General features: G+C 38.5%; 1 protein-coding gene across 1 annotated transcript in view; it reads left to right on the forward strand.

The window, feature by feature from the left end:
* SPRED1 (sprouty related EVH1 domain containing 1) overlaps positions 1-13431 on the forward strand; it is a 57994-nt gene extending 44563 nt beyond the window's left edge. Inside the window, exons 5-6 of the mRNA XM_072339394.1 lie at positions 4383-4541; positions 8302-13431. Coding sequence (XP_072195495.1) covers positions 4383-4541; positions 8302-8961 — 819 coding nt within the window. The 3' untranslated portion in view covers positions 8962-13431. The remainder of the gene's footprint in view (positions 1-4382; positions 4542-8301) is intronic.
* Positions 13432-15870: the final 2439 nt, after the last annotated feature.

A 15870-nucleotide genomic window follows, 5' to 3' on the forward strand; every position in this document is an offset into this window, starting at 1 on the left:
TTCAGAGATTGGCTCAGGTTCTCGTTCTCTCCAGATACAAACTTTTTGCTCTAAAACCGATAGAGCTTAACAGCAACAAAAAGAAAGCAATCGTTGGGATTTATTTATTTATTTGTTTGTTTGTTTATTTTTCTCTCCTTAGGAATAAATAAAAATGTGAGCCATAGTTCATGTCTTTAAAAATGCTTCTGTAAAGATTTTGGAATATAATATACATAAGTTCTTTGGGAACTGAAAAATATGGCAGATTGAGTCTGTTTGTCAGATGTTGTTGATCCAGACATTGATGTTATTTAGAGGCTATCAGCACACTTTAACAGTTTCAAAGTAATAAGCGAAGCATTTCTGCTCGTGAGTGTCTTACTACTCGAGGCAGAAGGAAACTGAAGGCAAATAAATTAAGATGGGATCTTGTTGGGTTTCTTTGGTGTTTTTGTTTGTTTTTGTTGTTGTTTTGTTGTTTTATTTCTTTAAGTTGGCTTTCAGAAATAGATACATCTGTGTATTTGCCAATATGAAGGGGAGAAGGTCTGAAACTTATAAACAGAGTTTAAGGGATTTTGTTGCTGGCAAAGACGACAGGAATGGTTCACATGTCTCTTCATAAATACACTATTGAGCATTCAGTGTATTTCTTCTGAAGTCAAAGGTTTAAACAAGCCTCATTTTACAAAAGTAATTTGGCATTATAACTTGTAAGCAACTGTGGAATAATTTATACTTGACAGTGTTGTCTGTAGAGAAAAACATGACGTGACTAAGCACTAAAGATTAGCAGTATTCAGTGTACATTATTTAATTGCATGTAATTCCTGGAAGTAAATGTAGTATCAATTTATTATTAAAGTAAAATCTAATAATAAATGAGCTAATTTTATTTGTACTTATTAGGCCTTTGTGGCGTAGTATTCAAAAAAGATGATGTTTTTTCCTTGCCAATATCCACAACAGCTTGTTTACATCCCCATCCCTCTCTTACTTCCTCAGAGTTACACCTGGTGTCTTAATTTATTCATTTCTTCGTTGGAATTCCTAATAGCCTCTACTGTGATTTATATATTCTAGTAGAACATCCTTACAAGAAAGATGTCAAATGCCTTATTTTTTACTTCAAACTGAGACTAATCTACGTAATAGTTCACATCAGACGTACATACCTGGCTGTAGTAGAATTTCTTGTCAGCTCTGGAAGTAGTTGCTCCATCAGTCATCGAAGTAGCTGAAGCAGAAGGAAGTTGAGTGGTTTTGAAACCCGTATCATTTATTCAGAATTAAAAATTAGAGACAAAAGTGTAAACGCTCTTGTGGTGGTTACCACCAAACAGCAGATTTTCAGGCCTCGTGGGAAGTAAATATAAGAGCTGAGATGCAGCGGAAGTGTGGTCTCTGAGACATCCTTCTGTGTAATCATTAAACTTAGAGCAGAACATTTTTAACAATGTTTGCAGAACAATGTTGAATTCTCTCCCAGACTTAACTCTGGCAAACTGGGAGAAGTAAGGAGAGAGAACTTGAAGAAGAAGAGAAGCTCAGTCTGGTTTTCATTTTCTCTACAGCTGTCATCTGGCTTTGAATTCTGCTGGAGAGCTACAGCTGGAGTCATTTTATTGCTTTACCCAGCATCCTTCTGCCTGCGCGCACAGAAATGTTTTAGTAGTCTTGGAAAAAAAAATTCAGAGTATCTCTTAGCAACCATAGGACAGTAATTATTATACCAGCAGCTGGGAGCAAACCAGATTTCCGTTGTGCATTAAAAACTGGCGTAGGTTACTCTACAGATGATACTGAATAACCTATGCCAGTACTGTACTTTGCAGGCAGTGGTTAAAGGATATTGAATGTGGGCGATGTAATTGCTTTGGGCAGTAGAAAAAGGGAACGCGTGCATCTGTGTTTGTGTGTAATATTTAATATACCAAACTTAGTTCTTCTGGAAAAGTTAACGTTTGCGTTTTACTTGAATGAGTTTTCAGTACAACAGTGTTTTTGTTTATAGGACTTCTCCCTTCAGGTCATCAGTGTTTCCATTGCAGATAGGGGTTTCAGGTGTTTATAACCTTGTCATAAAATGCTACAGGATGCATCTGTCCAAAGCAGCCCTTTTTGTTACCAGTAAATGTGCTTTAGCTGTATTTAAATTATCACCTTGATTAAAAATGCATTGGGTATTTTCTTTAATTTTGCATGATGAGTAATTATAGGCTGATGGTAGTCAATAACCTACTTATTCACTTTTCATCTTTGTTGAGACTCAGAAGTTAGGCCATTCCATTTACCTTCGGTGTCTGGGTTGGTAGGCTGAATGAGTTTTGAGTTGTCCTGAGTTCTCACCATATGGAGTTCAAGTGCCTTTATCTCCTGCCACCCCTTATTTGTCCATGAAGTAGGCTGTGTGACTTCACTTGGAATGCTGGACTTCAGTAAAAGCGTTTCAGTGTACTTGCTGCATACAGGGCACAAAAGCTTGCTTTAAGATGACAATCTATTTAATACATCACTAACTGGCACTGTTAATGCTGCAATAGATGATCAGTGCCTGTATGTTTTATAGGGAGAGTGTGTGTCACCTGCAGGGGCAGAAAGCAATGCAAGGTGTTTCGACGTAGACTTGGAACTGGCATGTGGACAGGTATTTTTTTTCCTGGAAAGGAAGGAGTAGCAGCTCTTGGATCTTCAACCCTAGACCACACAAATTAATAGTAGCTTTGGGAGTTCTCAACTCGTTTTAAGGTTAGGTAGAGGTTTGTAACATTGTGTCATTGGGAAACGTACCTTCAGGAGTATGTCCTGATGGCAAGGTATTTGTTAGTACACTAATACTTGGTGCTCTTTAGCTCTTAAGATTAATATACATCTTCAAAATTTAACACTTATTAGTCATTTTAACATTGTTTTCTACTCCATTCCCAGCAGTATTTGACCAGAAAATAGAAGGCAGCTGGCTTAGTAGTGTTGTGGTGCTCAAGGACCATGCAAGTGCTTCTATTTGGAGCTTTGCCTGTCTTCAGTATTTTTCAGCTGAACTTTAACCTTATTGAACTCCTGTCTTTCCTTTCATGGAGTACGTGTCACTGGTATTAATTAAAGTTGATAGGGAATTGACTTCTTAATTCAAGTGTTTTTCCACTCAGAGACCCGTGAGTGTTATGTAAGTTCTTAGTGATTGTTCTCCTTCTCATAAACATTAGCAACAGAGTAGCTACTTTGACTTAATCTGAGTGTATTTTAATTTGATGCATGGAGTTTTTATGTGTCTCAGGTGCTCATGAAATTCTGGAGCAAGTTTCTTAATTATTCTGATAAATGAAAGCTAACAATTCAGTGTTAGCATTTACCCTGCCAAGACTTCAGGTACCTCCTCGGTAATTTTCTGCAGTATTTTTTTCATTGTTTGCTCCATTCATGTTTTCTTGATGCATCCAAGTCATTATAAGAAATCTTCGTGGTAAAATGGAAGTATTCTCATAGCTGGAAGCTGGACGATGCCAGAATTTTCTTAGAGCTATCAAGTGGTGACAGCTAACTTTGCAGCATCTTTCAATGCAAACAAAACATACAGCATTTTTATTTTATTTTTTTTAGCAACTTAATGAGATTTATCTCAATATGCTCCACTGTATCTCAAGTATATCCCACTCAGCTTATAGAATGGGAAGTGTTTGCTTTTCTGTTCTTCTTAGAAAATTGGATCGTCTCACAAGCCAATGTTCCACCCAAACATACTTCCTCTTCCTCATTCTGAGTGGCATACGTTCTGTAGACATCTCATTATACACTGCCACATGGTGTCAGTTCTGTATCAAATTGCCTAATGTAACCTTAATTTTAAAAAGACAGCCATTAGCTGTTTAATACACACTTGCTGTAATTAGATATTTTAATTGAGCCAGTATATGCTAACACTGATTTTTCTCTTCCTTTCCAGTATATCTGTTAAGCAGTCTTGCTTCTTAACATACTAAAAATTCTGACTGGCTTTTGCCTCATTAGTCGTAATTTTTCTTTCCTACAATTCTATATTTGTAAATACTGGCAGCCTTGTGGGCAGTGAGGGAAAAGCATTATCTTGGGGCCTGGGTTAACCCCTCCTACACTAAAGAAGTTCCTTGTATCAGATTTGGCAAGCGACTTAAAGGCCTGTATCTCTGACTCCCAAGTTGTGTATGCTCTGCAGAAAATGAACTCTTCGTTTCCAAAGCTGACTCATCGTTAAGAAATGTATTTATACGTACCTACAAATGTGTAATTTAAAATGCTTGTGTTTATAGATGTCTCTAACAAATTGTGTAGAATTTTGCTGCTTTTATGTATGACCTTGCTACTTCAGGAACAGCTTTTGTGTAAATGCAAAATCATTTCAAGAATGTTTTTGCTTTTTCCAGAGTACTCAAGAAAATACATCAGGTTCATTAATGAAAGATCACCTTTTCCAACACGAAACCGTAGTAACCAGTGAACCTTACAATACTTCAAATGTAAGGCCTTCAGCACTTGAGGATTTCAACACCAGGAGAGCCTGTTTTCCTAGCCAACCTAGCCAGGTAAGACCACCAGTGTAAACAGTTCTTAACTTTGCTTGCTGTATTACTGGCATGGGATGCAGCTTCTGACGAGAGAGCACTTTCATTCTGAGTCCTTGTTTGTAGCATTATATTGTGGACTTCTTGAAATGATAATTAAAAGTTTTACTGTTGAAATATACAGCATTATTATCGCAGAATCATAGAAGTAAAGCTTTGTGAAGGTATCGTGCAGCAGACTACATAAATAGGTCTTTCAATTTATTTGAACTCATATTTCTGTATCACAGACCCGGCAGCTTTGAGCTGCTATCTAAATTGTTTAGAGAATGTAAACTAGCCGTTGTCTAAATCTCCTTTACATGTATACTAATACTGTTCAGATTTTTTGTGAAATTATGAAAATGGGTGCTTAGGATGCATTGCACCGTGGGGCAGTTCTGAGTATTTTTAGTGAAACTTCATTCATGCTAACTGCCTGTTAAATACTCTATTTCAGTACAGAAAGGGGAGGTTGTTGGTTACACGTGAAAGGTAATAAGCAGCTTGCAGACATTCTTAAGAGCAAAGACCAGTAATATGAGGAAGGCTTGAAGTAATGAGTTGTAAAAAAAAATAAAAATACAGCAGCTTAAACTGCATTATGTTCTACGAGCATATTAAACTAATATATAATTGACTAATTAAACATTAAGTCTCATCTGATATAAATTTGACATGAAAATGTTGGAAATCACTTCTTGTATGCTGAAGTTAATACAGATTCCACAGATTTAAGAAGATACATATTCTTTAAAATATGTATCACTACCTGCATCCAACATACTGTGCTTTTTGTGTAGTCTCGTTGTGCACTTGTTAGAACATATGCGAGTCAACAAAACATCACATTCTGTACATGCAAACACTGTTCTTGCTGCTGAGCTCCATGCGTGGTGGCCATGTAGCACAGCAGATTTTGAGGTAAATAACGATTTTGTTTTAATTATGTATAAATATGTTTGATCGCTTACTGTGCTCCTAAGTCAAATAACAAGTACATGCTGAAACTACAGAGGTGATAATGGCAGTTGAATTCCTTTCGCATTATACTGTTACAATGTTATTAAAAAGAAAAAAAGTAAAGAAAACAGGAAAACCAACTCCTTCAGCTCTTTATCTTCTGGTGTGTGTTTAACTTAAATGTAACACTGTGGAATGTTACTTTTAGCTGCAGTTGTCTTCTTATTGTAGAGTTTCATTTAGAGCAATGAGGTACATCTCTTTGAAGGGAGTCAGGGAAGGCTGCAGTGCTGCGCAAGTGCCCTCGCCTTACTTACAGGTGTAACCCCTCAAGTAAGGTGCAGTACTAGGAAGCTGAGCCATGTCAATAAAGATTTTCTGCCTAATTTCCAGATGGCTAATTATGTTTGCAGTGAGATTCTCTGAGGAGTTCATTTGTTGTATTCCTCACTTCCTGTTTCAGATGTTACACAGTAGCTTTCACCTCCACTGAGATATTAACTGTGAATATTGGAAGACCAAACGCATTATTTTCATTGCATTTAGCTGGTGTTTGTGCCTAATGAAATCTGGGCTGTATACTGTTCTTCAGTTTTTATGTATGTCTTGCTTTCATATATAGATCCCATTCAACACCCAATACGAATGAATTTTATAAATAAAGCTTTCCCAATGTTTATTAACCCATTTGCTTGTTTTTGCAGTGCTTATTGCTTTCTTTCTTAATGATTTCCTAGTATCAGTTACATATTGGACTTTAAGTGTTTTCTAAGTGTTGGGCTGGGGGCATGAAAAAAGAAGATAGTTCTATGTATGTGTTGTGTTACATTCAAACAAATAGAAAACAAAGATTGAGGAGAGGTCAGATTTTACAGTTGTCGGTATTTACTGTAACAGAAGATCTGGGTGATGGAAGATAAGGAGCAGAGGTTTTGATTCAGGGTTTTAACTTTTAAACAGTGGGTTTTAATGTCTTAAGTGTGTGCTTAGTACTCTGTTTGAACAGTGAGGTAAGGATACTTGTGCTTGTAACATATGCAATTTTAATGATGCTTTTAGTACTTTTCCCCTCAAATTTATGCTCATAACAGTTTGAAAAAGGCAGTTATCCATAGCTAGTTACTGATACTAAAGCAGTGGGCTGTTTCTCCTCTTTCGAACACAGCAGAACTGAGGAGCAGTCTGTATTTGTAAGCAAAAGGTTGAATTAACTGCTTGTATTGGGGGCGGGAAAGCGTGGAAGAGCAGGGATGTCAGCTGAATGGGATGGAGTCTTTTTGCTTAGTATGTCCTCTACACCTTGTGGATGTCCAAGTAAATGACTTGGAGCCAAGAAAATTGTTCTTTCTAGCATACTGCAGTTGAAGCTCGTAGGGCAGAGCAGCTCATATTACAGTCCTGTAATACATACCACACAAGGACTACTGAGCAGGTTATGGATATGCCAACTTGTGATTGTATAAGAATATTTTAAGAAGCTCTTCTGCCTCTTGCCCCAGAACTGGAACATGCAGATTTCATTGTAGTAGCAGCAGAGATGCCTGCGAAGCGAAATGAAAATGTTAACTTGCAGCATCATCTTCAGACATGTATTGTTTCACACGGCAGCAATGTTAGGAATAATTAATTTGCTCAGTGCTAGTAAGGTGGTATGTTCTCTCAAAGCAATGATACGGATACCAGAGATAGCCTCAGTAATCCCTTATTCTGGGAGAATTTTTAAGACTAATGTATTAGGAAGTGATTTTTCTGTCTTTTTGGTGAGGCATTTCACAGACTGTGCAGTTGACAGGAAACTTAAAAAAAAAAAAAAAAAAAAAAAAAAAAAAAAGTTCCTTCTATACATGTTCTGTATTTGTATTCTGTCACTATTTACACATTTCCTTAAAAATCACTCGTGATTTCAGTAACATTCTATGGCGGTCTGCTATATAACACTTGTATCACAGTTCTGCAGCACTTCAAATCTGCCACCTTCAACATTTTTTTCATTGCAATACAGAGTAAACAGGAGGTCTGATCTGTCTCTGGGCTGTTGTGCTTTATGTTTAGCATGATCTTTGTTATTTGCCCATTAAGGTAAACATTCTTGAGTTATGGTCAGTTCCATTAATTTTAAAAGTTCTCATGCATTTGTCTGCTGGAGTCCTAAACTGACCAATTTCAGTAATGTACAGTCTGTTAGCTAAGAGTGTGATGCATTTAGAAGCTGCTGTTATTTGTCTGATAGTACTATTGAACTTCAACAAATAATATTCTTTCACGTGGCAAAATCTGGAACACAGCTCTGTATAATCGATATTTAATACATCATAGCAGAACTGGGGGAAATTTGAAAACTCAGAGCAAGAGTGAAGGCTGTGGATAACTTATCTTAGATAACATGAGCGAGTCAGCATGGGTTCATCTGGGAGTTAATCCTAGAGGTTGTCACTGATACATGAGACTGGCAAAGTGACATCATTGATCTGTATTAATTGCCAATGTGAGATGTTAAATCCAAATTTTGAGCTTATTCTGAAGTACAGTGTGAAGTTTTATGTGGATACCAACATGTCCAGAGCTCTTGTGAGACATAAAATGTTAGGAGGGAATATGAAACCTTGTGGTGCTCGTATCAAGAGGAAGTCCATAAGTGGTACTGGTAAGAGAGTGAGCTGGAAAACTTACTTACATGCAGCAAGGAAAAAAAAATCCCCCACTCTTGTGTTCACATATAACGTAATTCATTAAATTTGAGACTTAACTGTAGTAAACTAATCTCACTTTGTCATTTCAGGTCCCATTGAAACCGATCAGGCACGTTAGCTTTCAGGATGAAGACGAAATCGTTAGAATAAACCCTCGTGATATTTTGATACGTCGTTATGCAGACTACAGGCATCCTGACATGTGGAAGAACGACCTGGAGAGGGATGACGCAGACTCAAATATACCGTTTTCTAAATCAGACAGTAAAAAATCTGACTATTTATACCCGTGTGGGGATGGGACTAAGTTGAATTCCCTGAAAGACTCAAAGAGTTCTGTGGTATTTAAAACTCAGCCTTCCTCATCAAAATTTAAAAACTCAAAAAGAAGAAAAGAGGATGGTGAGCGTTCCCGCTGTATATACTGCCAGGAAAGGTTTAATCATGAAGATAACGGCAGAGGAAAATGTCAAGATGCTCCAGATCCTATTAAAAGATGTATCTACCAAGTTAGTTGCATGCTTTGCGCAGAGAGCATGCTGTATCACTGCATGTCAGACTCGGAAGGAGACTTCTCTGATCCTTGCTCGTGTGACACTAGCGATGACAAGTTCTGCTTACGCTGGTTAGCACTGGTAGCGCTGTCGTTCATTGCTCCGTGTATGTGCTGCTACCTCCCCTTGAGAGCATGCCATCACTGCGGTGAGGCGTGTGGGTGCTGTGGAGGGAAGCATAAAGCTGCAGGATGAATCAGTCTTGTGCCAAACAGAGCTGAAAATCTTTGTTTCCAGGAAGCATCTAACTTGGATTTGTGGAAGCTTTTTGGCGAGCCGAAGGAAATCTTCTTTCACGTAAGAGATGCTCGATGTGGAAGAAGCAACAAGACTTGTCAGACCTTGGCATTTTACAAGTGCTTGCCACGCCTGACTGTTTTCTTTGAGCGCGTGGCGTTCGTTGCGAGTTGTGAAGGAGATTTTGCAAAGGAAAGCCTGTTCTTATTATTGGCTATAAAATGAGTATATAAACTATGATTATACTAAAAGGGATTAACTTTTGCCACTTTGTACATTCATGGTTTAGGTGAGGGGGCTCTTTTAAAAGGATTAAAACTTACCTGAGGGGAAATTTTAACTAAAAGTGCACTAGTGACAGTTGATTTAAGATTAAGAAAAGTTAATACTCGGCAATTGAGAAATGAAACTGATTTTAAGTGCAACTAAATCACTTATTAATAGTTTTTTGGAAGCGACTTTATGTATAAATAACAAATGTTTATATTTAACTAAATGTGTAAGGTACGAATTATTACATGTTAAACTTCCCTTCCCTCTGGTCTAGTAGGTATGGACCATATCTACTGTCACATTCCATTGTAGTACTTTAAATATTTAATTAGTTAATTTAGTTGCATTTTTATTCCAGATGGACAAATTGATATTTTCAGTCCTGTTTCCCTTCAGCTACAGTTTGTGTTGAGTTGTATCCATACATTCTGATAATCTAAAAACTTTTAAAATATTAATTATTCTCGTCTTGAGTGACCAATATTTTTTGTTAAGCACAGATGTAATTGTCTAAAATGTTCTTGTTAGAACATAACATTTATTTTTATATATAAATGACTTTGATTTCAACATAATAGCAAAAAGGAAGTTGTTTCTGTTGCTCAACCAGCAAGTTGTTTTCTTTTGGGGCGTCCTCCAGAAAATACTTTATTACGTATACAGACGTTCATTAAGCAAAAGGTACATTAAGGCAGTTGTAACGAGTTGTCATCAGTGTTCTTGTTTATCTTTCTGTTAAACTAGGATCCTGTTCAACTGTTTATCGAGTACTATGATTAAAACAAAAGATTAATAACAAAAGTCAAATTGTTTTCATTATTTTGAACTGCAACTTTTTCTTACTTGAACGTGCAAGAACAAAGCTGCTGGCTTTGACACAACAGAAGTCTCAAGAAAGTAAGCCCAGGCAAAATTGGAGTGAACTTAATGGAGTGAATTAGAAGGGAGCCTGGGGAGTGGGATGGGGGAGTGTGCATGGTGCTGTGCATATTTGGTACAACTTTGTATTCACTACGTGTTTAATTTTCAGAAAAGAATTAAGCATTTAACCCTTAGAGAATTTTTTTAAAACATATTTTGCTCTGTCGTGAAGTAAGAAGCATTTGCTTCTCATTAAAAATACGTGCAACTATAAAAACAATCATTCGGTAGGGTAAGTGCCAATTTGCTGTTGCAGCTGGAATGGGGCGGACCATCCTCAGAGTATCCCACGTTAAACAAAAGCAATTGAGTTGAAAAGATGCACGTAACTTTTCTCACCCTATGTATTTTTCAGTATCGTTTGTGTAGTTTGGTTCCCTTTGTTTTCTTTTGTAGCGCAGAATTAAAGGAAACAAACGTGTAACATCATCTGTCCGTGAGTTACTTTTTAAAAGAAAACACTAATATTTATATTATGACTTGAATTGACCACATTATGTACATAGCTCATCTCAAAGTATTATTTCACATTGAAAAGAAGAAACATTATTGATAACTGTAGTAGTTACAAAAGAGCTTCCAGTTTCGTAATGAGTTGGTCGGATGAATTAAGTCCACAAATCTGATGCTGTAGCAGCAGTCTTCGTTTTTACTGTTAATATATTTGCTGCTGCTCTGGTTGATTGTCATGCTGAGCACGTTTTCAGCTGAACTTGGTTTCCTGGAATAGACTGTTAACCTTAAAAGGATAAAATATAAAATAGCAATGTCTGCCTTGTGAATGGGATGCATTTCATATTTTTCAGTGCTAGGTTCCTAACTCAAGGCGAAGAGGGGTGTGAACGACCCAAGAACAGAACTCGCTGGCTTTATAGGTAAATACTGTAGAATCCTACTCTGTATATACTGCAGAAGGAAATGAACTTAATTCCTTCTGAGCACTAGTACTGTATTTTATATGAAACATATCTGCTTTAATATTTTTACTGAATGTGTGCGTTAATATTCTCATTTTGCATTGAACTGCTTTCACTAAACTGTTTTCATCGTTTTGCCTTCCCCTTTAAAGACTTGTTCCATCTGAAAAAAAAGGTTGGTGACGTTTCAGTGTTCACTTTCCTTCTTGTGATGGAACTTGCAGCCTGCATGCCTGTTCTGAGATTGGTGAAGAGAAACGCAGAAGTACAGTTACATAAGGGCTGCTTTTGGTAGGATGCACGCATCCTTTTTTCTCTCCTGGTGTTAGGGATCCTATTCACGCTTGCAGTTACGAGCAACAAAAGGTGTACGCAGATCAAGCCCTTCGCAGAAATGGGCTTTTAAATCTGTGCGTCTTTTTGTTTTTGACAGCAAATAAAAGCTTTTCTCCTCTGAGCCGTTTTCTTCTTAAGCGTTTGGAAAACGAGACATTCCTTCCCCAGCCCTGACCCCCCTCTCCCTGGGCATCAGAGCTGGAGCTTGCCAGGCATGCGGCAGCGGAGCTTTGTGCTGCTTGGAGGGGGGACCCGAGCCTTGGGAAACCGTCGGTGCATACTAAGTCCCTCGCTCACTGAGAGCCTCAGTTACCGTGAAAATTAAACGTTTCCTATTGAAAGGAAGTGGGGGAAGCCGATTGACAGCGGCGCTCGTCCGCCATCTGCTGGGGGAGAGCTCTCGGGCTTCACCCAGACGCAGCTCCGGCCGCGCCATCCATGTAACGCGCTTTGGTGCGGCGTTAGGGCTGCGGAAGGAGTTTGTAACTGAATTTACACCAATGGATGTATGGCATCGTGCAGGGATTCTTTGTCTCACCGTGCCTCATTGAGTTTTACTATTAGTGTTCACTGAAAATTACAAATGCTTTAGTCGTACATTCTGTGAGGCTGTTGTACTTTATTGCATAAAAGCATAAAAATAAGGAACGGAACAACTTCAGGTGGTGTCGTTAGGTGTGAGAGATTCCTGTCTACAAAGTTGAAGGCATGTTGGTATTCCTGCAGAAGAAATCTGGCTTTTTGACTTGCGATGCGATTGGAGCCCGAATACGCACAGGTGTGCCCGTGTACCTCCTCATGCACTGCAGTGGTTTGGAGGGCTACACCCACAGCTGCGTGCAAGATTAAAGCAATACTCTGAAAATCTACAATTACTATGGTAACTGCTTAGTAAATAGCAGCAAAGGATGGCACAAACCTCAGCTGCCTTCTCAGAGCTTATGTAAGGGATGCTGTGAGCAGGCTTAACCCAGCTCCTCTAGGAAAACAAAGTCTTCAGAAGAATGTCTTAATTTTTCGTGTTGGGATGTCACGTTCCCTTTTCAGTTATGTTCTCTTCAGAGCGTTTTGTTCATGTGCACCTGGAGGATAATGCTCAACTCCTGATTAAATAATGCACGGGTTCATATTGGACTTTAAATCTTTTTAGAGTGTATTATCATAGTATCGTGCGAGTTGGAAGGGACCTTAGAGATCATTGAGTCCAACTGCCGGGATTCGAGCCCTCTAGTGTAGCAGAGCAGCACTTGTACCACTTGCGCCACAGGGGGGATTCGAACCCAGGCCCTCCAGTGTTGCAAGCGGCAGTATGTATGTATGTATGATACAGTATGCAGCCAGCACAGTGATACATTTGTCTCAATGGACTGAAGATCCGGGTAATGGTTGGCAACAAAGTACTAGATTTTAAAAGCTGCTTTCCAGTATTTTTAGTGCAGCAGCAGGGTGGATAAAACTTCCCTTTCCTTTGATGCGCTGACAAATACAAGGAATAGTGGGCTTGAGGAGCAAGGCAGCATTTAGTATCTTTTTGTTTGTTTGTTTTCCTGAGAACTTCTCTTTCTTGTTTGCAAAATTCATGCTTAGTTGAAGAAATTGAAGCATTTGGGGAAGAAGCAGCCTTCATCTTTGAGGCTCCAATATAATCTGTACAGAATTTTCTCCTTTTGCTTGGTGCTGTTTGCTTTCCACCCATATATGACCTCGGAAGTGCCTCCATTAAACCTTCACTGCTATTTCTTTCTGCTAATTGATGTATCATTGCGTTAACTCATCCCCTATGTTTTTCCTTTTGTGCCAATGAATACAGCTTGTTACTCTGAGTATAGAATGTAAATATGCCTTTAAATTTGTAATGGATTTGTTATACATTATATCCTTGTAAGGTGACATAGCAGATAACACCTTAAAAACTGTTTAAATGTTTTTGAGTTGGTTTTTTTTTTTCCCTGTAATTACCTGATTAAAACTATCTTGAAATGAAACATCTGACACGTTGTTCCATTCTGTGTGGGGATTACTCAGAACGGTGCCAATGAAGTCAAGTGCTGCAGCACAAGAACAGAATAGAAATATATCAATCCAGGTAACATTTGATCACGGTGTTCTGCGCGCTGAGTAAGCGAAACATTGATCAAATCATTTTCTGATATTTAAAATCCATCAAAGCGAAGCGTTGCATTGCCTTAAAGGTCCCACAGTTCACTGTGAGATCTGTTCTGAAGAGCTGCTAAACCACCGTATACAAAAAATGTCCTTGCTTTTAAGCAACAGCAGTGCTGGCTCTTGCCATCATACTATGCAGGCCAGGATTCCTTTATGTAATATAAATGCTTTCTATTCATGATTCCACCACCCCCACCACAAACAATAATAATAATAATAATAACAATAAAGAAATACGTTCATGAAGGAAAATGGAGCTGGAGGTGAAGATGTAGAAATTTGAGAGACTGCAATTTTAAGCTCAGTGGTCAGAATTTAGGATGGGCTATTCTAAGCTGAACTTTACTTGCCTTTAGTTCTTGTATTTTCTTTCTGGTTACAACCAGGGTGCTAATTGTCACACTTCTTCTAATCAGTTCCTAGTGAGAAGAACTTTGCTTGCTGGATGTAATCATGGTGGACAATTAACTGCTGGTACCTGAGCTTTTACTGTGTGATTTCTCTACTAGAGAAAGGAAAGTGGTGAACGAATGAAGGCATAAACAAGAGAGATTTTCTTAGGGAATATTATGGGTCTCTGTCAGGAACATGCATAAGAAAGCAACTCAGCATTAAATATGTTTGTTTGTTTTTTTTTTCTTTTCCCTTTTTTCTTTAAGAATTAAGCTACAATTGCACAAAAACAACTTACTGCTGTCAGCAGCTATCACTGTCCCTCAGGCAGAGCAGACTGCCCCTTCATATGCATGTGCCAGTGGAGTCCCAGTGTACTTAATCCCTTTTTTAATTGTAGCTTTATATTATCTGTGAGGGAAGCAGTACAACAACTTGGTTTTTCCCATGTTTTTGCTGTTACTTGTTCCTTCTCTCTTTGTGTTGACTGAAGCTTTCCTCAGTTTTCTCTACTGGCACATAGAGTTGGTACAGGTTGTATGGTATGTATGTGATTGTTACAGCTGTGGACTACCAAATCACCATTATGTTCTTTGGAAATTGTATTATTAGAGCTAAAAGTGTGAAGTACCGCATCTATTTTTAAGTATTACCATATTAGAAGCTTTCCTTTCCATGTGGCTTCCTAAGAGTATGTTTCTGAGTCTCTTATAGATTTACGTAAATTTTCACTTGCCTCTTGCCTATTTGCATGTAGTTGTCCATAGAATAAGTAATGTGGTGATCTCTAGAATAGATGATTGGACAACTTCTGAGGAAGACAAGAAAACTGTAAAACACAGAAGTTCTAAACAATTCTTAGCGTGCTCTCTTGCCCTAACAACCCATCGGTAATGCTAACAGTTCCTGAAAGTATGTTGAAACCAAAATGACGGAACAAATTGGTTCGGGAGGGTTGTCACTATTGACGTTCAGAAATGCTGCTAAGTGCAGGGTCATCTGCTGTGCAGGATCCTCTGTGCTTGTTTTTCTTGTTGGTGTTACAGCCGTGCTTTAAGAATGCTGCTTATGAACCTGAGAGCCCTTTTTCTTTCAAAGATACTTCTGCAGCGTGATGGAGGGCTTTTCCTTCCTCCTTGGGTTTAGTCGTCTCACTGAGTTCTTTGAAGTGTAGAAATTGGTGGAGGCTTGAGGTGCCAGAATGTGTTGGACAGAGGCTCACTTCAGCATGGCTGTGGGCTGTGTGTGCGTCTGTATGTGCATGTGTGTATAAGAATGATATCTGGGAGGAAGAACAGAGGAAGAAGAGCTTTATCTAGGTCACGTTCAAAAAAAGAGCTTATTTGGGATGAATCATCAAAATGATGCAGGTTTTGCAAGTGACCTCAAGCTTCTGTTTGTAGTTATGCAGCTCATGACTTTCCTAGGGGCTCTTGAGCTTTACTGTATACCTGAGTCTGTAAGGACTGCTATAGTCCAGCTTGGACTCTGCCATAATAGGCACTGTCTTTAAAATCCACCAAGTCATGGTACAAAACATGCCTTTGTGTAAAAGCTTGTCTGGGATTTGCACAGATGAATCTAATTGATTGATGTTGAAGGTTGACTGCTCTCCAGACATTTCAATTAACACCCTGTTCTAAAGTGGTGGCGTTCAGACTTCTGAATAATTTTAGCTTGTGGTGGGCTTGCATAAACATCTCTATGTTAGCAATGTTAGTAATGCAAACATGTTTCTAAAGTCAGGGTTATGACAGTAGTATCCAGAAGGCTTTAGTGCGTTTGGAGCTGGTTGCCAGGTGTGTTATGGAGTCTCCATCCTCGGAGATTTTAAAAACTCCTGAGCTGCCTGCTGTGACTG

This window comes from Excalfactoria chinensis, chromosome 5 (genome assembly GCF_039878825.1).
Source record: "Excalfactoria chinensis isolate bCotChi1 chromosome 5, bCotChi1.hap2, whole genome shotgun sequence".
Classification (NCBI taxonomy): Eukaryota; Metazoa; Chordata; class Aves; order Galliformes; family Phasianidae; genus Excalfactoria; species Excalfactoria chinensis.